Source organism: Hypomesus nipponensis, chromosome 23, assembly GCF_054491055.1.
Source record: "Hypomesus nipponensis isolate SF chromosome 23, ASM5449105v1, whole genome shotgun sequence".
Lineage (NCBI taxonomy): Eukaryota > Metazoa > Chordata > Actinopteri > Osmeriformes > Osmeridae > Hypomesus > Hypomesus nipponensis.
In genome coordinates this window covers 5,941,139-5,961,679 of record NC_140383.1, presented here as the reverse complement: position 1 = coordinate 5,961,679, position 20,541 = coordinate 5,941,139, and the positions used below count along the sequence as shown (strand labels likewise).

At 41.7% G+C, this 20,541-nt stretch overlaps 3 protein-coding genes across 3 annotated transcripts in view; all 3 read left to right on the top strand.

Annotated features, from left to right (window-relative positions):
• Nucleotides 1–20,541, top strand: part of ttn.1 (titin, tandem duplicate 1) — a 134,311-nt gene that overhangs the window by 3,733 nt on the left and 110,037 nt on the right. Inside the window, exons 6-39 of the mRNA XM_084688433.1 lie at nucleotides 12–232; nucleotides 323–596; nucleotides 1,278–1,517; nucleotides 1,669–1,782; nucleotides 2,283–2,531; nucleotides 2,750–2,815; nucleotides 2,904–3,162; nucleotides 3,257–3,314; nucleotides 3,408–3,626; nucleotides 3,738–3,880; nucleotides 3,971–4,140; nucleotides 4,249–4,476; nucleotides 4,591–4,832; nucleotides 4,924–5,144; nucleotides 5,241–5,405; nucleotides 5,560–5,728; nucleotides 5,815–7,514; nucleotides 7,712–7,993; nucleotides 8,375–8,641; nucleotides 8,774–9,046; nucleotides 9,130–9,393; nucleotides 9,483–9,743; nucleotides 9,855–10,115; nucleotides 10,353–10,616; nucleotides 10,911–11,171; nucleotides 11,258–11,518; nucleotides 11,600–11,860; nucleotides 11,967–12,108; nucleotides 12,207–12,375; nucleotides 12,470–12,701; nucleotides 12,813–13,097; nucleotides 13,190–13,315; nucleotides 13,406–13,594; nucleotides 16,165–16,209. Coding sequence (XP_084544559.1) covers nucleotides 12–232; nucleotides 323–596; nucleotides 1,278–1,517; nucleotides 1,669–1,782; nucleotides 2,283–2,531; nucleotides 2,750–2,815; nucleotides 2,904–3,162; nucleotides 3,257–3,314; nucleotides 3,408–3,626; nucleotides 3,738–3,880; nucleotides 3,971–4,140; nucleotides 4,249–4,476; nucleotides 4,591–4,832; nucleotides 4,924–5,144; nucleotides 5,241–5,405; nucleotides 5,560–5,728; nucleotides 5,815–7,514; nucleotides 7,712–7,993; nucleotides 8,375–8,641; nucleotides 8,774–9,046; nucleotides 9,130–9,393; nucleotides 9,483–9,743; nucleotides 9,855–10,115; nucleotides 10,353–10,616; nucleotides 10,911–11,171; nucleotides 11,258–11,518; nucleotides 11,600–11,860; nucleotides 11,967–12,108; nucleotides 12,207–12,375; nucleotides 12,470–12,701; nucleotides 12,813–13,097; nucleotides 13,190–13,315; nucleotides 13,406–13,594; nucleotides 16,165–16,209 — 8,581 coding nt within the window. The remainder of the gene's footprint in view (nucleotides 1–11; nucleotides 233–322; nucleotides 597–1,277; nucleotides 1,518–1,668; nucleotides 1,783–2,282; nucleotides 2,532–2,749; nucleotides 2,816–2,903; nucleotides 3,163–3,256; nucleotides 3,315–3,407; nucleotides 3,627–3,737; nucleotides 3,881–3,970; nucleotides 4,141–4,248; nucleotides 4,477–4,590; nucleotides 4,833–4,923; nucleotides 5,145–5,240; nucleotides 5,406–5,559; nucleotides 5,729–5,814; nucleotides 7,515–7,711; nucleotides 7,994–8,374; nucleotides 8,642–8,773; nucleotides 9,047–9,129; nucleotides 9,394–9,482; nucleotides 9,744–9,854; nucleotides 10,116–10,352; nucleotides 10,617–10,910; nucleotides 11,172–11,257; nucleotides 11,519–11,599; nucleotides 11,861–11,966; nucleotides 12,109–12,206; nucleotides 12,376–12,469; nucleotides 12,702–12,812; nucleotides 13,098–13,189; nucleotides 13,316–13,405; nucleotides 13,595–16,164; nucleotides 16,210–20,541) is intronic.
• Nucleotides 14,229–15,918, top strand: LOC146233979 (myosin light chain kinase, smooth muscle-like). Its single transcript, XM_084688438.1, has 2 exons — nucleotides 14,229–14,991; nucleotides 15,272–15,918. Exons 1-2 carry the CDS (start codon nucleotides 14,499–14,501, stop codon nucleotides 15,889–15,891), a joined length of 1,113 nt encoding a protein of 370 aa, XP_084544564.1. The 5' UTR covers nucleotides 14,229–14,498; the 3' UTR covers nucleotides 15,892–15,918.
• Nucleotides 16,446–20,263, top strand: LOC146233978 (titin-like). The gene has a single exon (XM_084688439.1). It carries the CDS (start codon nucleotides 16,454–16,456, stop codon nucleotides 20,261–20,263), a length of 3,810 nt encoding a protein of 1,269 aa, XP_084544565.1. The 5' UTR covers nucleotides 16,446–16,453.

Genomic DNA, 20,541 nt, shown 5'->3' with positions numbered 1-20,541 from the left:
TTTCATTGCAGAGAACGGAGTCTCATTTTGCGTCCTCCTCCATGATGTCGATGCAGGTCGAGGGGGGTGTTATGACCCAGCAGTTGGCACACAAAACCCCCCCTCGTGTGCCACCAAAACCAACTTCAAAGTCACCAACTCCACCATCTCTGGTGTCCAAGGTTGCAGGTGCTCGTCACCAGTCTCCATCACCTGTGAGACATGTGAAGGCACCTACTCCAACCCCTGTCAGGTACAAATTGTGAATAGTGTTTTACCAGGCAAGGATTCATCCATATTCTGTAAATGTTTGTCTCTGATTCAATCTGTTCTCCATTTCCAGGTCTGCCTCCCCCACCTCCAGACTGTCTGTCTCCCCCATCAGACCTGTGAAGTCACCATTGACCACACGTAAGCAGATGGCCCTGGGAGCAGATGTCCCGCCCCCCTGGAAGCAGGGAGGCTTCGTGGGAGAGTCCAGCTACACCATGACTGCTGGAGCCACCCGCGTCCAGACCTCTTCCTCCTCTGTTCACATGGAGCAGCACTGGGAGGGCTCATATGAAGTTCAGCAGCAGCAGCAGCAGCAGCAGGTGACTGCCGTATCTGTCAAAGAGGTGAGTCAAGTCCCACTGGGGACCACATCAACTTTGTAGAACCAGAGCCCCCTAGTGGTGGACTGTGAGGCCGTTATACTGTCCTTGACCAGTGTTGTGACAAATGACATAATGTTTGAATGAGCAACACATTATGATTCAGCAGATTTCTGTGTATCACCATCATGGTGATGTCTGTTAATTTGTGTTGTAATTGTGAGTGATGAAGCTTTTAATCTTACTAACATACATCTGGGTCAACACAACCAGGGTGATAACTGCTTGGCCGCAGTTATGGAGCAGTGGATCATTTCTGTAACCACAGGGCCCAGGGGGTAGCAGCATTGGTCCAGTCCACCAATAAGCATGGGCATTAACTGATTTTCTTTGCCTCATCATCCATCTTGTCACTTTAAAATATTTTTCAACAACATGATAGATAGATAGAAGCTAACGAAGATAAAGTCGAGCACCTAAGGACACAGTCCTGTGACTCATACTTTTCATTCGCCACAGTGCTACTGTGTGACATTGTCCACACGACAAGGTACTAAACAAGGTACTAACACAACACAGTGTGATGTTCCTGTGACATTTGGTTTTCTGCTTTCATGTACTCAATATCTTGTTGGTCAAGTTTCAACTGCCATGGATGGTTTGAGATCTATGTGCTGTCTGACACCCGCTGCTTGTTGTCTCCAGGGTGAGGGGGGGAAAAAGGCTGAGGCGGTGGCTACAGTACTGGCTGCTGTCGACCAAGCACGTGTTCGGAAGCCTGTGCATGCAGAGGGTGGTCATGCTGAAGAGGAAACTATAGAAACAGATTTGAAACAGCAGCAAATGCTGGCCACAGAGCAACATGTAACAACCCGGACAGTGACAACCCAAATGCCAACTGCTATCCACACCTATACCCCTGAGCAAAGCCTGCAGGTCTCCCAGGTTAGAGGGCTTTGGAAGTATATAATATATATATATATATATATAAGTATATAAAATAAATAATAACAGTGTTTCCGTCTTTGTATTCCTAATACTTATTTTAATACGTAGTTTTTAGATATGTGATCATTTGTTCTGTTGGTTACTTTAGATGCAAAGAAGTACAGAAACTACCACCCATGTGGATACTGCCCTTGCCCCATCCCCAATTCCACATTTTACAGTTTCAAAAGTCACTGTTCCTAAACCTGACTATAGTTATGAGGTAAGCTCAAACCACTCCAGGCAAGCAGTGTAGCATAACCAGCTGTTTGTAATAAGTATGGGAAATCAATCCTAAATCCTAACTATATACTTTTAGTATATAGTATATGGTGTGTCAAAATGTGTAATTCAATTTTTATAAAAGATAACTTAACTACAACTATAGTGATAAATAAAACTGCTTGCCTGAGATGTAAATGCAAATGTATATCTTTCAGAAGTAACAGTGCTTCTAATAAATATTTACACAGTATAACACCTAAGTTATGAATCAACTTATACCTTCATTAATGAATAGGTACTGTATACTAAAAACATAAAATCCTGTCTTGATCCTTAGAACTTAGTTGAACGTAGTCTTTAAATTAATTCATATTAGATTAATACAACTAACATAGATCCCCTTTCCTGTGGCAACATTTTTTTTTAATTTGATTAAACAAACCCAATTTTGTACTGTTCTGGTTGTGATCATAATGATATTCTCCCATGGTTGGTCAGGTTTCAAGAACAGGTTCTGCTATTGCCACACTGCAGAAAGAGCTATCCTCTACCTCTGCACAAAAGATCATCAAGCCAGTCAAGCCTCCATCTCATAAGACTGTGGAGACAAGAATGATGCCTGAGGCTACCCCTCCTCCATTTAAAGATATTACTGACAGATATCAGACATATTTCGACACTCAATTACAGACAGGGACAGCATATATAGGGGGCATGGAGCAAATATATGAGGATTGGGAAACACAGGTTTGTAACGTCAGATTCTTTCCCCCTGTTCATTCTCTAATGGTGTTTCCTCTCTAGCTACTCACAATCTCTCTCTCTCTGTTCCTTTAGGTCATTTTCTCCCAGCCTCCCCTCTTTTGTGCATGTTCATGTTTTCATTTGAGTCCACAGCAAGAGAAGTTGGAGACACTTTTCTTTCAGTACCAACAAACTAACAAATAGATCTTGTACTTCCATAGGTTGTGGAGGCAGCCGCTGTGCCTTCAACCCTGGAGGAAAGTGTGGTCCCACCTACTCTTTTGGCTGTAAGTATTTAATTATTCTTACCTTTTTACAGTTACTTTAGTTAAGATTAAAACTTGTTTCTTTTTTTTTTGCTGGATTTTTTTTCAGGCTTTGATGGACTTGACTGTGACAGAGGGTGAATCTGTGACTCTGGAGTGCCACATCAGCGGTCACCCTGCCCCTGTCATCATGTGGTTTAGAGAGGACTACAGAATCGAGAGCTCCATTGACTTCCAGATAACCTATGAGGGTGGATTTGCTCGTCTGGTAATCCGTGAGGCTTTTGCTGAGGACAGCGGTCGCTTTACCTGCACTGCCACCAGCGAGGCTGGAACAATCAGCACATCCTGCTACCTACTTGTTCAAGGTAAGTGAACATAGATTTTATACAACAACAAAATCAAACCAATGTTGTATGCAAAGCATAAAAATACAATTAATTGGTTCTTTTTCCATTACAGTGTCAGAAGAAATTGAATTGGCTGCTGTCACTGAACAGACAATTGTTCACGAGAAACAGTGAGAAGAAATTATTCTCTTAATTTGAACTGTTTTGGATTCATTCATTTCCACAGTGTTTTAACTTTTATGGCAAACTTGTTCATCTTTCAGGATGACAGTTGAAGCAAAGGAGGAGACCATGTCGGAGGTGAGCGGCGTTGCAGAGTCTGTGGAAACTGCAGCTGCTGTTGCTCCCTTCTTCATCAAGAAACTTACTGTACAAAAGTTGGAGGAAGGAGGATGTGTTGTCTTTGAGTGCCAGATTGGAGGTAGTCCAAAGCCTAACATTGTCTGGAAGAAGAGTGGGGTACCTCTTACAACTGGATACAGGTACTTGGTACACATTTTCACTTTTTTTTTTGCTCTGTGAAAACAGAGTTTTCTACCTATGAGAATGTGGGGATTTTGTTATTCACCATGTACTCTGTATCAATTGATTAGATATAAAGTTGCCTACAAAAAGGAGACTGGAGAGTGCAGGCTGGAGATCTCTATGACATTTGCTGATGATGCCGGAGAGTACGCCATCTTTGTCAAGAACCAGCTTGGAGAAGCCTCAGCCTCAGCCAGTCTGCTTGAGGAAGGTTAGTCAAATTTGAAAAAAGTAGAATGCAGCAACTTCTATCTAAAAGGGGATCAGTAAATTGATGATCATACAAAATGTTTGTTTACAGAGGAATATGAAGCCTACATGAAGAAACAGGAAGTGACATACAAGACTGAAGTGACTACAATGGTACAGGAGCCCAAAGTGGGAGATGTGCCCCCCGTTGTTGTGAGCGAATATGGGATGGAGCAGAGGGGCATGCAGACCCAGATGATGCAAACATTTGTCTCAGAGCAGGTAATCAGATTAAAACAGTCTATTTGTCATTATTTAAAAAAAAGCCAAAGTCTTGATGATTAGCAAAAGCTAACATTTGTGTTTTTTAAAATATTATGTTTTCCATAGGAATTCCAAATAACAAACATTGAAGAGAGGATTATCTATGAGATTCAGTTGACCCTCATGAGGATCACCTACCAGGAACTAGTTATGGAGGATGGAGAGGAGATGGTGACTGCTGCAGAAGAAGAGGCTGTACAGCCAGCCTTTGCTACTCCAGTCAAACACTACAGGATCATGGAAGGAATGGGGGTCACTTACCATTGCAAAATGACAGGAAATCCACTTCCTAAGGTGCTAAGTATATCTAAACTTATCATAAGCATAGTACTTATACAAAATAAAAATAAAAAATATATCTATTTTAGACATTAATCAATCCTATTTCTCTGCTTTCTTGTTTGAAAGATTGCATGGTACAAAGATGGAAAGCGTATCCATCATGGCGGCCGTTACCAGATGGAGGTTCTCCAGGATGGCCGAGCCAGTCTCCGTCTCCCTGTGGTACTGCCTGAAGATGAGGGTGTTTACACAGCATTTGCCAGCAACATGAAGGGCAATTCTGTGAGCTCTGGGAAGCTTTTCGTAGTGTCGTCTGCAGTAGGGGGACCTCAGAGATATACACCCCAGCCAGCAATGCAGAGAATTAGGTTAGATTTCAAACAATTTGTACTGGTCAATGTACCTTCTATCATCAGAGACTTAAGACTGAAAAGCATCACTAACTTTATATATTTTCAGATCTACATCCCCACGATCTGCAAGCCGCTCTCCTAGTCGCTCTCCTGGTCGCTCTCCTGCTCGCAGGCTTGATGAAACAGATGAGAGTCAGTTGGAAAGGCTGTATAAGCCTGTCTTTGTCCTGAAACCTTCCTCATTCAAGTGTGCTGAGGGGCAAACTGCAAGATTTGACCTGAAAGTTGTTGGTAGACCAATGCCTGACACATATTGGTTCCACAATGGTAAGTGACTTTAGAGTCTGGATTTGACATGTTGCTATAGGACTTTTTATGAAATATGACAACTTTATACCCCTCTATTGTTTTTTTTCATTTCAGGACAACGAGTGGTCAATGACTACACCCACAAGATAGTTGTTAAGGAGGATGGTACTCAGTCGTTGATTGTGGTTCCAGCAATGCCCCTTGACTCTGGAGAGTGGAATGTTGTTGCACAGAACAGAGCTGGAAGAACCTCTGTTTCCATGACTTTAACCGTTGATGGTAATACAATGTCATCTCATTTACATACTTAGTTTTAATTAGATATATGGGTTAACTATAATAGTAAATGTAATGTATAATTGACTGATAGTATAAAGTGAGATATTGCTGACTCATGCTTGACTGCAGACTTTCTTTTCTTCGTCATTTACAGCTAAAGAAAACTTAGTCCGACCTCAGTTTATTGACAAACTGAAGAACATCAGTGTAAGACAAGGCACTCTGGTTGAGTTGGCGGTGAAAGCCATCGGAAACCCCCTGCCTGACATTGTTTGGCTGAAAAACAGTGACATCATCTCCCCACATAAACACCCAAATATCAAGTATGTTTGATTCTAATCTTGATTTAAACTCATACATTAACTTAATGCTCGTTTGATCAGATTAATTGATACAAATGTTATTTTAGGATTGAAGGCACCAAAGGAGAGGCCAAATTCCAGATCCCTGCTCCAGTCAGCTCTGATAGTGCCTGGTACACAGCCACCGCCATCAACAAAGCTGGAAGAGATACCACTCGCTGCAGAGTCAATATTGAGGTGGACTTTGTTGAACCTGAACCTGAAAGGAAGCTTATTATTCCCAAGGGAACCTACAAAGCCAAGGATATTGCTCCTCCAGAGTTGGAACCCTTGCATCTCCGTTATGGTCAAGATCAGTGGGAGGAGGGTGACCTTTATGACAAAGAGAAACAACAGAAGCCACAGTTTAAGAAGAAGCTGACTTCTGTCAGACTTAAGCGTTTCGGTCCCGTCCATTTTGAATGCAGACTTACCCCTATTGGAGACCCCACCATGATGGTTGAATGGTTGCATGATGGCAAACCCCTGGCAGCTGCAAACAGGTTGCGCATGGTTAATGAATTTGGCTACTGCAGTCTTGACTTTGAAGCTGCTTATGCCAGAGACAGTGGTGTCATCACTTGCAGAGCAACTAACAAGTTTGGAGTTGACCAGACCTCAGCTACCTTGATTGTCAAGGATGAGAAGAGCCTTGTGGAGGAAACTCAACTGCCTGAGGGTAGGAAGGGAATACAAAGAATTGATGAGATGGAGCGTATGGCTCATGAAGGAGGTCCTTCTGGAGTTGGTGCAGATGAAGGATCAGAGAAGACAAAGCCAGAGATTGTTCTTGTTCCTGAGCCTGCCAGAGTACTGGAAGGTGAAGCTGCAAAATTCCGTTGCAGAGTGACTGGTTATCCTACACCAAAGGTTAACTGGTACCTTAACGGTCAGCTAATTCGCAAGAGCAAGAGAATGAGACTTCACTATGACGGTATTTACTACCTAGAGATTGTAGATATCAAGTCATACGATTCAGGGGAAGTGAGAGTGTTGGCAGAGAACCCCATCGGTACAGCTGAGCATACAGTTAAGCTGGAAATTACACAGAAAGAGGACTTCAGATCTGTCCTTCGTCGTGCCCCTGAGGCTAAGGTTGGAGAAGTTGGCATTGCACCAGAAGCTGGAAAAGTTTCTTTTGAAGTTGTGAAGGTTGAAAAACCCGATGAAGACACTCGGCCCAAAGAGGTTGTGAAGCTGAAGAAGACAGAGAGAGTGATCCATGAAAAATCCACAGAGGAGACAGATGAGTTAAAAAATAAATTCAAGCGCAGAACAGAGGAGGGTTACTATGAGGCCATCACTGCTGTGGAGCTCAAGTCTCGCAGGAAGGATGAGTCTTATGAGGGCATGCTTAGGAAGAGGAAGGAGGAACTTCTTCATCATATGAAAAAGAAGTCTGAGGCTGAAAAGAAGAAGGAGGAAGAACGCAAGGTCACTGCTCCCTCAATCAAACCAGAAAAATTCAAGCTCTCTCCCAGCATGGAAGCTCCTAAGATAATTGAGCGTATTGTAAGCCAGACAGTTTCCCTGATGGATGAGGTTCGTTTCAGAGTCAGGGTGATTGGTAAACCGGAGCCTGAATGCCAATGGTTTAAGAATGGTGTTTTGCTTGAGAAAACAGATCGCGTCAATTGGTACTGGCCTGAAGAACATGTATGTGAATTAGTGATACGCAATGTCACGGCTGAAGATTCTGCCAGTGTCATGGTTAAAGCCGTCAACATTGCAGGGGAAACTTCAGGCCATGCCTTCCTGTTAGTGCAAGGTAATTATATGAGAAACATATTATTTAATAATTATTGTCTGATTGTGCTTATGGATAGTATTCCTGTTTTGATTTGATCAATAAATTGAATCCTGTCAACCATAGTCATCGCACAGTATTTCATAACAAACAATGTGTGCTAAGTAGTTTGAAATACTGTAAATCACTGCATCCCTGCTTCATTATTTACTCTGCAGGAAAGCCAGTCATTAGCTTCACTCAAGAGCTGGAGGATACCGATGCTAAGGAGAAGGACACCATGGCTACCTTTGAATGTGAAACCAATGAGCCTTTTGTCAAAGTCAAATGGCTGAAAAACAATGTGGAGATTTTCTCTGGAGACAAATACAGGATGCACTCAGACAGAAAGGTCCACTTCCTGTCTGTGCTAATCATCAGCATGAAAGATGATTCAGAATACAGTTGTGTCGTTGTTGAGGACCCCAACATCAGAACCACGGCCAGACTTCATGTGGAAGGTATGTCAGTGTAGCAATAAGTATTTAGTCTAATTTCCAAACCACATCTGTAACATTGCCTTTGATAAAGATTGAAAGCTTTGCTTTTTAATGAATTTCCCAGGCACACGTTTTCCTTTATGCCTCTTACTTTTTAATCAAATAAGTAGACAGAAGAAACACGTAACAATTATGACACAATTAGCCACATTCACAAATGTATTTTTTGGCATTTAAATACAGCATATAAACATTTTCCTGCAACATTAAAATCCTTTAAGATGCATTTATAAATGTGGGTTGAAATGAATGAATGTATGCATTTCAAGAAGTTTGATTTGTTTTATATTAGGCCACCAATTAAATTGTTCTAATCTTCTTTCATTCTTTGTACACTTATAGGTTCTGCACTGGAATTAGTGAAGACATTGGACAACACAGAGGTGCCTGAGACCTACTCTGGAGAGTTTGAGTGTGTTGTGTCACGTGAGGATGCTGAAGGTACCTGGTACTTTGAGAAAAAGGAGATCACTCCCAGCAGCAAATATGTTATCTCCTCCCGTCGCGGAAGACATTCACTATCTGTGAAAGACGTGAAGAAAGAAGATCAAGGCAAATACACATTTGTTGTTGGTGAATTTAAGACAAGTGCTTCCCTGAAGATGAAATGTGAGTTTTACAATTAATAAGACAGTGTCTGTTTATTTTCTATAAATACAATGTATTTGAGGTCACTGAATTTTGAACATACATTGCTGATTTGATCATGGAAATCTGAATCTTATCACGTGTCCCTTTTAGTGCGTCCTGTGACTCTGATGCAACCCCTGTCTGATGTGACGGTTTGTGAGGGTGACATTGCTCAGCTGGAAGTCAAATTCTCTCAAGAAAATGTTGAGGGGTCTTGGATGAAGAATGGTAATCTTATTACTGCCTCAGATCGTATTCACATTGTAATTGACAAACTCACGCACAAACTACTGATTGAGGATACCAAGAAGGATGACAACGGAATGTACTCCTTTGTGGTGCCTGCCCAAGAAATCTCCACTAACGGAAAACTGACAATTCAAGGTGAGTTCATATTTTACATAAACTTTCAGTTTCACAGTTACTCTTTCCAAGTTAACCAAATTGTTGATTTTTTTGTGTTACAGTTATTGGCATTTTGGCACCACTCAAGGACATCACATCAGTTGAGGGAACCAAGGCTGTTATGGAGGCTAAGATCTCTGCTGCAGATGTCAGCTCTGTGAAGTGGTATCAAAATGACAAGCTCATTATGCCCAGCGAGAGGATCCAGATGGTTGCAAAGGGAACCAAACAGCGCCTGGTGTTTAACAGGTCCTTTGCCTCAGATGAAGGAAACTACAAGCTGGTTGTTGGCAGAGCTGACACAAGCTGCAAATTAACTGTCCAAAGTAAGAATGTTGAACAAGTGATGCATTTTTTAATAAAAACATAGGAAATAAAATTTTAGTTTTTGTTCTAATATAACTTGTTCCAACAGAAATTCAAATCGTGAAGCACATGGAGGATAGAGTGTGCACCGAGACTCAGAATGTCACATTTGAGGTTGAAGTTTCTCATCCTGGCATTGATGCTGTCTGGACCTTCAAGAAGCAGCCCCTTAAAGCTGGTGCAAAATACAAGATGGAGGCAAAGGGCAAGCGGTATGCCTTGACTGTCATTAATGCCATGAAGGATGAGGAGGGAGAATACGGTTTTGCAGCTGGTGAAAAGACATCCAGTGCAAAGCTTATTGTGTCAGGTATGCTAAACAAGCATATTTCACTATACCAATACCACCAAAAAACATTGTAACAAAACAATTGGATATAGGGCACCAAGTTGATATCACTTGTTACTTTTTGATACCTAGGTGGCGCCATCAACAGACCCCTGCGTGATTTGATTGTGGCTGACTCTCAGACTGCTGAGCTGGAGTGTGAGGTCGCCAACCCAAGCGCTGAAGGAAAGTGGCTGAAGGATGGACAGCCTGTGGACTTCAGTGAAAATGTCAGGAGTGAAAAACTTGGTGCTGTCAGGCGTCTTGTTATTGTTATAACCAAAGCCACTGACGTTGGGGAATATACCTACCAGGTTGCAAATTCAAAGACAATTGCCAACCTGAGAGTAGAGGGTAAGTACCATCTTGTGAATGGAGACATTGATCTGTTCTTGAAAAAAGAGTTTACAAATACTTTGCTATGACATATTTATACAGAAACTCTTATTACTTGTAATCATGATTTAGTTGTATAGGCTTTTGCAAAGTGGCTTACTAAGCTTAAAGATTTTAATTAAGACCATTAAAAGCACCACCTTCCCTCGTGCTACAGTATTTGCTCTTAATACATTCCTATATTTAATGCTACAGCTGTGAAAATCAAGAAGACCCTGAAGAACCAGACTGTCACTGAGACACAGGAGGCAGTGTTCAGTCTGGAGCTGACCCATGAGAATGTGAAGGGCTCACAGTGGATCAAGAATGGCGTTGATATTCGTCCCAGTGATAGATATGAAATCTCTGTTGATGGCATGGTCCACACCTTGAAGATTAAGAACTGCACCACTCAAGATGAGTCTGTTTATGGATTCAAACTTGGAAAGCTGTCCGCTAATGCCAGGTTAAACATTGAGAGTAAGTACAACTGTAGCCGTCTCTGGCGGAGGGGATCCCCCTCTGAATTGCTCCTCTCAAGGTTTCTTCCATTTTTTCTCCTGTTGGGAGTTTTTCTGGGAGTTTTTCCATATCTTCCTTGAGGGTTTAGGTTGGTTGAGGGGCAGTTCTATGGGCGTATGTAAAGCCCTCTGTGACATGCTTGTGTGTAAAAAGGGCTATACAAATACATTTTATTTGATTTGTAGATCTTGTAATATTGCGTGTTGAAAATGTTTTACAAACTTCATGGATATCAATATTTATTTTCTCCAGCAATTAAGATTTTGAAGAAGCCAAAAGATGTGACTTCCTTGTTGGATGCCACTGCCACTTTTGAGCTGGGTCTGTCCCACGATAACATCCCTGTAAAATGGATGTTCAACAATGTGGAGCTGAAACCAAGTGAGCAAGTCAACATGCTGTGCGATAGAAAAACTCACAAGTTGATCATCAAACATGTGGACACTCACAAAGCTGGAGAGTACACTGCTATGGTTGGCCATGTGCAGTGTGTCGCATCTCTCTATGTTGAATGTAAGTTTTAACTTTGAAATCAATCGTTTTAAAGATTTGTAAATGAACTATTTGCAACATATTACATTTATGTTTTACGTTTCCAGCCTTGCGTGTCACCAAACCTTTGAAGAGCATTGATGTCCCAGAGACACATGATGCCACTTTTGAGTGTGAAGTTTCACATTTCAATGTCCCATCCACTTGGCTGAAAAACGGAGTGCAAATTGAAATGAGTGAAAAGTTCAGGATTGTGGTCCAGGGAAAACTTCACCAACTCAAGATCATGAATACCAGCAGACAAGACTCTGCAGAGTATACCTTTGTCTGTGGAAATGACAGGGTCTCTGCGACACTGACCGTTAATCGTAAGTTTTTTAAAACAAATTATGTTTATTTAAAGAAACCGTGTACGATGAAAATCTAACAATGACATGTGTTTTTGACAGCAATCTTAATCACATCCATGATGCAAGACATAAACGCAAAGGAGAAAGACACCATCACATTTGAAGTGAATGTCAATTATGAGAGCATCACCTACAAGTGGCTCAAGAATGGTATTGAGATTCGGTCAACAGACAGATGCCAGAGTCGCTCAAAGCAGCTGACGCACTCCCTCACAATCCGGAATACTCATTTTGGGGATAGTGGAGATTATAAATTTGTGGCTGGCTCAGCATCTTCATCCGCAAACCTTTACATTGATGGTAAGTACTGTTGATAAAGCTTGATAAAAGGCTTGGCAAAACTTGGTACTAAGTATTTGGCAGTAGTATTAAATGTATTCCTGTACTCTTGTCTTTGCACCTGAAGCTCGCGTGATTGAATTCACCAAGCACATCAAAGATATCAAGATAACAGAGAAGAAGAAGGCCATATTTGAATGTGAAATTTCTGAGCCCAACATCCAAGTGATGTGGATGAAAGATGGACAGGAGCTTGAAATGTCTGAAAGGTCAGTGTCATCGGTTTTAATAAAGTATTTTTATAGAATATAGAAAAATGCTACTAATAACAATTTGTCAATATCCCTTCCATTGGTCATCATTGCAGATACAAAGTCTCCACTGAGAAGTTTCTGCACCGCTTGATGATCCAGACTGTCCGCATGACTGATGCTGGGGAGTATTCTGTGGTCGCTGGTGCAAGTGTGTCAAAGGGTCACCTGACTGTAGAAGGACGGGATGTCAGGATCTCAGAGCCAGCCGAGAAAGAAATCACAGTTAGTATCACCTGAAGGTTTACAAATGCAACGCGTTGTCTTGTATGTCAGTATGTGTATGTAGAATACTAATGTTAAAAAAATATTTTTCTAGGTGGTTGAAAAACAAAGAACGATGTTTGAATTTGAAGTCAATGAGGATGAAATTGAAGGCCGTTGGCTCCGAAACGGTGTTGAGATCATCTTTTCAGTTGAGGACCGGTTTAACTATGTTATCATCCGGAAGATTCACCGTTTGACTATCTCAGAAACCTATAGAAGTGATGCAGGGGAGTACACGTTCATTGCTGGAAAAAACAGGACAGTTGTGACTCTACATGTCAATGGTAAGTTTGCACAATTCCATTCATTGAATTTCATTTAAATTGAAAGCATAAACTCAAAATCAGTCATCAATTTCTCACAACAGCTCTTCTGTAACTGTTTATTTCATTTAGTCCCTGATCCACCAAAGATCATTCGCCACATGCAGCCCCTGTCTGTGGAGGCTGGGAAACCTGCTCGCTTCTCTGTAGAAGTGTTTGGCATCCCACAGCCTCAAGTGTCTTGGTACAAGAACTCCCAGGCTCTCTCCGCTGGGTTCAAGTGCAAGTTCCTGCGTGAAGGAAATGAGCACACACTGCTACTGATTGAGGTATTCCCTGAAGATGCAGCTGTCTACAACTGTGAGGCGAAGAATGACTTTGGCATGGCCACAAGCTCAGGTGTCCTTAATGTGGAAGGTAGGTTGAGACACTGTGTATACAATTTAATTGTTTAAATAAGAAGTTTACATATCTGATCAATAATTCCGTTGAACCTTTTTGTATTTCAGTTTCTGAATTAGTCTCCCCCGATTCTGGATCTCCTCGGTCTGCACCTATGATCATCTCTCCCCTTAAAGATCTCTTACTCAGAGAGGGAGAGTCAGCCAAGTTCCAGTGTTGTGTCTCTGGTGAAGGTATCTATGCTTTATTATCTTAAAAATAACAGCTTTCTCTGAACTGTAATGTAATACACAAACCAAATAAAATGTTATTTCTCTCTGTAGATTTGAGAATCACTTGGTACTGCAAGGATAAGGAGCTCAAACAGTCTGACATCTTTAAGATGTCTCAGTTTGATGACAACTGCCAGCTGGAGATAGCCAGAGTTGTCCCTGACAAAGAAGGGGAATACACTTGTGTTGCTAGAAACTCATCAGGAATGGTGTCTTGCTCTGCAACTTTAACACTTGATGGTGAGTTTAATTAACATAATAAAAATAATTAGACATATTTCCAATTTATTTAATTCTTTGTATTCGGAATTACAGTGGTAGGTATATATACCATGCATGCTAGTTTAGGAAAACTGAGATTTCCCATGCAGTTGATTTTACACTGTTAACAGAATTAACTCGATTTAGAAAACATACATTTGTATCCTGTATTGAATGCAATGCTATATGCTACCATTTTTTTCTTTAAAGCCAAATACATTGTTTTCAAATCTCAGTGGCACTCCTAACTTGCAGCATATCCAACAGCAGATATTGTCAGTTGTCTTCTTTTAGTCAGTTAAAAGCACGTTGAATAGGCTAGTGCATCATGGAGAAGTGGCAAGGTTTCATGCTTGTGCCCAGCATTCTATAGTCAGAGATGTTGTTTGTACAATAAGTCACCAATTTGGCCCTCAACAAACATTGTCTTTGAATTTATTAGAATACTATGGTCACCAGGATATTCTTAATTTAAGCTTTCTCTGAGCATGCTGTATAATATATTTAAAGCAACCGATAGTACTACCAACATGTGTATGTAAATCCTAACAGTTATCACGGGGTAATCTTACAACCGCTTTGCTGTTTGTGGCATGCTATATTTTGTCTCTTACTTTAAAGGTAATATTACCTAACCAATCCCCTTCAGGAATATTTTTTTTTGCATTCTTTGTTGTTGGAACACAGAGTAAACTGTAGTATTTTGCTCAAGACAAGCTTGCATGACTGGACAAGAAACCAGCTATTGTCACTTCTCATCTTGAAATGCCACCCATCCAAAACGCTGCACCAACTTCGCACTGCATTCCCTTCAACAATAACCTGAAGAAGTCACTATTGATTCTTGACCTAATTCTACTCTTTTTATTGCCCAGATGAAAATATGAAAACTATAGATAGGCAAACTGTGTCGAAAATTGGGGAGATAAGTCACAAAAAGGAGGTACACTCAGAGGGCTACCAATCAGTGGATACGAGCGTACACAGTGTACAGACCTTTCAGTCTGTCTCTGAGACATCCACCGTGAGAATGACATCCTCATCTGTGAGGAAGGTGGAAGTCACCACTAATGAAGAATCTGACATGAGCATTTCCTCAAGCCCCACCTTGCTCTTAAAAATGACCGACGTGAGGGTTAAAAGTGGTGAGATGGCCCAATTCAACTGCTCTTTTGATGGCCAGCCGTTTACAGGAATAGTGTGGGACCATAACGGACGGAGGCTGCCAGACACAGAGAGGGTGACATGCTCCCATAGCAGAGGGCTTCAGTCCCTAATCATACAGGGGGTAGAGCTGGGTGACCAGGGGACTTACCGCTGTACCACTCTCAATAAACATGGCAAGAACAGCACTTCTGCTCAGCTCACTGTGGAAGGTGGTTAATCTCTCTTTTTGAATATCACCACTCTCTTGTCCACCCCACACCATCTGCTTCCTGCTGCTTTTAAACCTTTAATATATCCTATAGATTGTTAACCAAGTGAAATGTAATGGAATAACCATCTTTGTTAAAACTAGTTATTCTCCCATTGCAAGCTTGCCCGTAATATCCATCTTTCCATTTCACTAACCCCTTCCGCCTATTTGAAGCCTAGATACCCTTTCACTGATGAACTTAATCCCTAATAAATCTCCCTAACTTTGTTCTCACTCAGCAAAAGAAGCAAATGTCAAAGCAGAAACTCCCATCCCTACCGATTCTGTCTATAAAGCCTCGCAGCCAGACAGAGAGTCCTCTAGAAAGACCTCTGACCAAGAAGACAACCAAGAGTCCATGGAGACACTGGGATCTCCACCACCCACCTCCAAGAGGGCTTACAGCCTCATCAACCATCTTTGTTTCCCTGATGTTGTGCCTCATGAAGAGCGTGGGAGAGGTGGCGTCACCATCCCAGAGTTCCTCATCAAACTGCCCCCTCAACTGCTTGTCAAACACAGAGACACAATCTCTCTGTTTTGCATAATGAAGGGAATCCCGACTCCATTTGTCATTTGGCTACACAATCAGTTGATTGTTGAAGAGTCTGTCTTTTACTCTCTGAAACATGATGGGCCCCTGTGCTGTTTAAATGTTAAGAATGTTGGTCCTTGGCAAGGGCGCACTTATACTTGCAAACTTGTCAACTCAGCTGGAGATGCTGAGTGCAGCCCAGTGATGACAGGTTGGCATCTGCATGCTTTAGTCCTTTCTGATATCTCGGCCAATCATGTCGATTCTCCTCTCTCTTCTCCCACCCACACTGTCTTTTACCACACAGACAAAGAAACTTGGTGACAATCAAAATTCGATTAAATAATAATTAGGTTAGACCAGGTTTTCAAGCACAATGACGGATGTCGAAGATGAGTGTACTCATATCACTGAGCACGTTCCAAATAACTTTCCAAATTAAGAGAACTATATTCGTATATGTCAAAACCCAAGCATGCCAGTGTCACTTGAGAGCGAAAATTACAATATGGATGCACAATGTGTCACCTGGATCTAACAGCTTTGCACCATGGATGGAGGGTATCATCTCTAATTTATATGTTTGTCTCTTCACAGTAACAACCACAGAGGAGGACTATGGAACTCAGGATGGAGTTATAGGTAACATTTCCTTCTCGTCAATATATATTCTTCAATATTTAAATTAATTACAAGTATATACATGTATCCAAAGGTTTTTGCACTACCTTCTGCAGATAGTTTTTAAAAATCTTTTTAAAAGCATGATACTTTTTTTTGTGTCTTATGTGACAATGTTTGGGGAAAAAATGTGCTCGCAATGTATGTCTTTTTTTGAATATTCAAATCTAGATGACCTTCAATTAAATATATAAATGACTGAGTAATGTACTTGTTCAACTCAGCTTTTTCTAGCTTGACTGTCTCAACTGAAGAGGAAAAACAGGCATCTTCTTACTACACTAGCCTACAGTTACCAGACAAAAGCAAAACACTTGAACTCATGCCAGAATCTAATCGTTTCTCTAGTACTTTAGAAAAGAAAAAAGAAAAGCCAGTTTTCATTACCCAACTGTCACCAGCAGCTGTCACTGTTGGGGAGATGGCCAGATTCACTGTCACAGTTTCTGGCTTCCCAAGGCCTAATGTTCAGTGGTTTCACAATGGCCATGTCATTACTAGTTCCTCTATTTACACATTTGTCCAAGAGGTAGATGAATACAGTTTGGTCATAAACAAGGTGCAGAAAGAGTATGCAGGAGAATACACCTGTACTGTAAGCAACAGATTTGGGCAGTCAAGCTGCACTTCGTTCCTGCATGTTGAATTGAGGGATCCCCAAAAAACAAAGAAGAAGGTTGAAGAAATCTTCAAAATTGTCGGCAAATCTCCAGAATTCACAACTACTATTGTACCTTTCCAGTGTATAGAGGGCGGCAAAGCTCTTTTCAAGTATGTTGTCACAGGAGACCCTCTCCCTGAGGTGCAATGGCTCAGAGGCAGTTTCCATATTCAACCCACTAAGAATTGTAACACGGTTAATAATCCAGATGGGTCTGGCTTCATCAACATGAAGAGCGTTACACAGGAGGACAGTGGGGTCTATACATGCAAGGCTTCCAACCCATTTGGGGAAGCCTCTTGTAGTGCTGAGTTAGTTGTATTCAAAGAGCCTGTCTCTGTAACTCGACAGGAACAACACATGGTAGTTCAGAAACAAAAAGGTTATAAAGTATCCATGACTGAACATGCTACAGAATCCCGCTTGTACATGGTCAACCTTCCAGGAGATGCCGGGGCAAGTCTTCAGGCAGGGCATCAGATGGTGTATACCATTGGTACTGAGGACAGACAGGTTGTTTCAAGTGAGCAAGTGGGCACCCTTGGAGAGGTGGACATCTCTGCTGCTTCTCTTCATAGAGAGCAGGTCACCCACCAAGCTGCTGTGCTGCAGTCTCATGAAATAGAAGAAAGAGTGTCTGTAGCTCCCACACATCCACTCCAAGTTGCAGCTGTTCCTATGAAACAATTGCACATGGCTACATTTACATCTTCTGTCCAGGAAAGTCACCATATAATCGAGCAGCACTCTGACCGAATCCAAAGCCCAGAGGTCATAGAACTGGAGTTGGCAAAAGAGAAATCCTCAAAGTTAAGGTCAGCCATTGCTGAGGAGGTCCTTCCTCTAACCACAGTGAGAACAGAGGCCTTAGGTGATAGAATACCAGAAAGGATCAAGCCTTCTACAGAGCCTAGACAAGTTGTCACTAGTCATCAGGTAGAAACTAGTTTACCAATACTCAAAGAAAAAACAGGCTTGACAACAAGGCCTGAGGGGGAGAGAGGCTTCAGAGTTACTGAAGGTGTAAAGATTTTATACTCTGCTCAATCGTCAGGGCAACTTCCTATAACAGAGAGCCACTCTGAACCACTATCTGCTAGGGATCCAACTGTTCAGTCCTTGATTGAAATAGAACATTCTCAGCCAACGTTGGCACCAGTGAGTGAGACTAAAACAGAGTTGTCTAAAGAGCAGAGATTTGAAATGCATAGGCCTGCACCAGAGAGAGCTTTGGCACATAAGGATTCTCTCATTCTATCAGCAATGCATGCTGAGGAAAGACACCAACTCCAAGCGGAACACTTGAGCATGGTTCCTGGTTTGGAGAGTGCCATGTCTTTGAACTCTCAAAAAGAAGGGGATAGGCTCATGCATCTACAGATGATTGCGGATCAAGGCACATTTCAATCTGAAGGGCGATTCACTTGTGAAAGGCCTTTGCCAGAGAATGTAATTGCAAGGAAAAGCCCGACTCTTTTACACACAGTGTCTCAGGACGAACAGAAAACTGTAATTTGTGAAGATACAACAGAGTTCTTATCAAAACGTGACACATTCTCCATTCAACCTACAAAAGAAGTTCCTGCTGCATTGCATCTTCAATCTGTTTGGCCAATCACTGCATTACCCAAAGAGGGTGTACTCATCATAGAAAAGCCAGACCAGCAGATGGCAGCACAGAAACAGGAAACAGACAGAAAACATGCAGCGACATCTGAAGATAGAAGAGCACTTACTGCTGATTATCACAAAGATCTTGACATTTCAGTGACAGGCCTTCAGTCAGAGCTTAAAGCAGAGCCCAAACCTCAGAACATTCTTCAGGTCTCTTACAAGCCCATGCAACTACCTAAAGAAACACCATTCACCAGTGATATGAAACAGCAGCGTGCACTAGTCCAGAAGGAGGAACGCTGGGATGTCATGCATGCAGTAACTGTGCGGGACAATCAAAGTTTAGAAGAGGGACACACCAACACGCTGAAAGCCAATGACAAATTCAAACCTGAACTGAAAATAGAACCGAAGATCCCTAAAAAACCTGTGTTTATTGAGGAGCAGGCAATTTCAACTGAAAACTGTACTGTTTTAGATTCAGCAGCGCAAGACTTTGCAGTCCTAATTCATGAAGGGCAATCAGTAAGGAAATCAATAGTATCGGAGGAGAAACAAATCATCTTTGGTGAACAATCAAGTGAAATAGAGAGGTCTGAGGAATCTGTAGTGAGTGTGAGGACTCAACCTAAAGGTGTAATGTTTGTTCATGAATCCCAGGAGAGCCAGGAGCTCCCAAAGGAGATGACCTTTGTGATCCCAATGCCAAAACCACTCAGTCTGAACATCAGACATCAGTTAAAAGATGCACTTCAGTCTGCTGTGGCTCGTGACCAGCCACTGTTACTTGCGGACATTGTGGAGAGTTTAGAGGCTGTTGGGATACAGGAGGTGAATGTCCAGAAAGAACCCAATTTTACTAAATTCACATACCTTATTACGACAACAGGCACTCCTATTGAAATCACCCTGGCTTTTGAAGGTGAATACCCTCAGACTGCTGATCTGAGGACTGAACTCAAGGCAGCTTTCCATGCTATAATTTATCGAGAGCAGCAAAGCCTGTCTTCTGAACAGCCTGGAATTCAACATATGGACAAGCCTCAAAGAGTTCAGGTCAGCAGTACACGCTCTAAAGAAATGTTGTCTTCTGTGGTGGAGACAGTGAGAATTGCAGAGAGTGCTGTGGATTTTGCACCTCCAAAGTCTCAAACAGCTGCTGTCCAAACGGAAGTAAAAGGATCTTTTGAAAGTATAACAGTCCAGGAACACTTTGAGGTTCTTGAATCCAGGCAAAGTATTAAGCTGGGAGCGAGAGCTGTAACATTAAAAAGCAAGGATAGAGATGTGGGTTCTACCGATATAACTAAAAGAGTACCCCTGGGCCCTGTACCTGTGGAACAATTCGTAGATATGTCCATAGAAAAAGAAACTAGGGAGGAATATATATCAGAGGCAATCATAATTAGTGAGTCTTCAGACACTTTGACCAATGATTACCCTATAATTTTGAATTCCCTGGAGGACACTGTCATAGAGGAGAACAGTAAGGTTACTTTCAGTGTGACCATAAAGTATGTCCAACATGTGAACTGGCTTTTCAATGGACAATTGGTGAAATCTGGCAAAGAGTTCAAGTGTTCCAAAGACCATGACACATACACGTTAGAAATCAACAAAGTTATCAAGGAGAAACATCAAGGAGAATATGTCTGTGAGGCTGAGAATGAAGCCGGCAAGACCACCACATCTGGACGACTCACAGTAGTCTCAAGAGGTTGGATGAAGGGGATATTTTGATTTCACAATTAAAGTAATAACTAATGCAACATACACGTTTTGTATTTTCAGTGAATATTTTAGCATGTGTTCACTTCTCTCTAAAAATCATCCTTAACCGTATGGTGTCTTTTGACATCACCCCCATATCCACCCCGCAACGTCGTTCCAAGAAAACCTGTTTTCACTTCACATCTTAAAAATCACCTCTTACATCTGGACCATTCCACCGAGTGAAGACTGTCTCTACTCTTTGCATGCTTTTGTCTTCATCACGGTCTTTCTTCATTTACATGGCT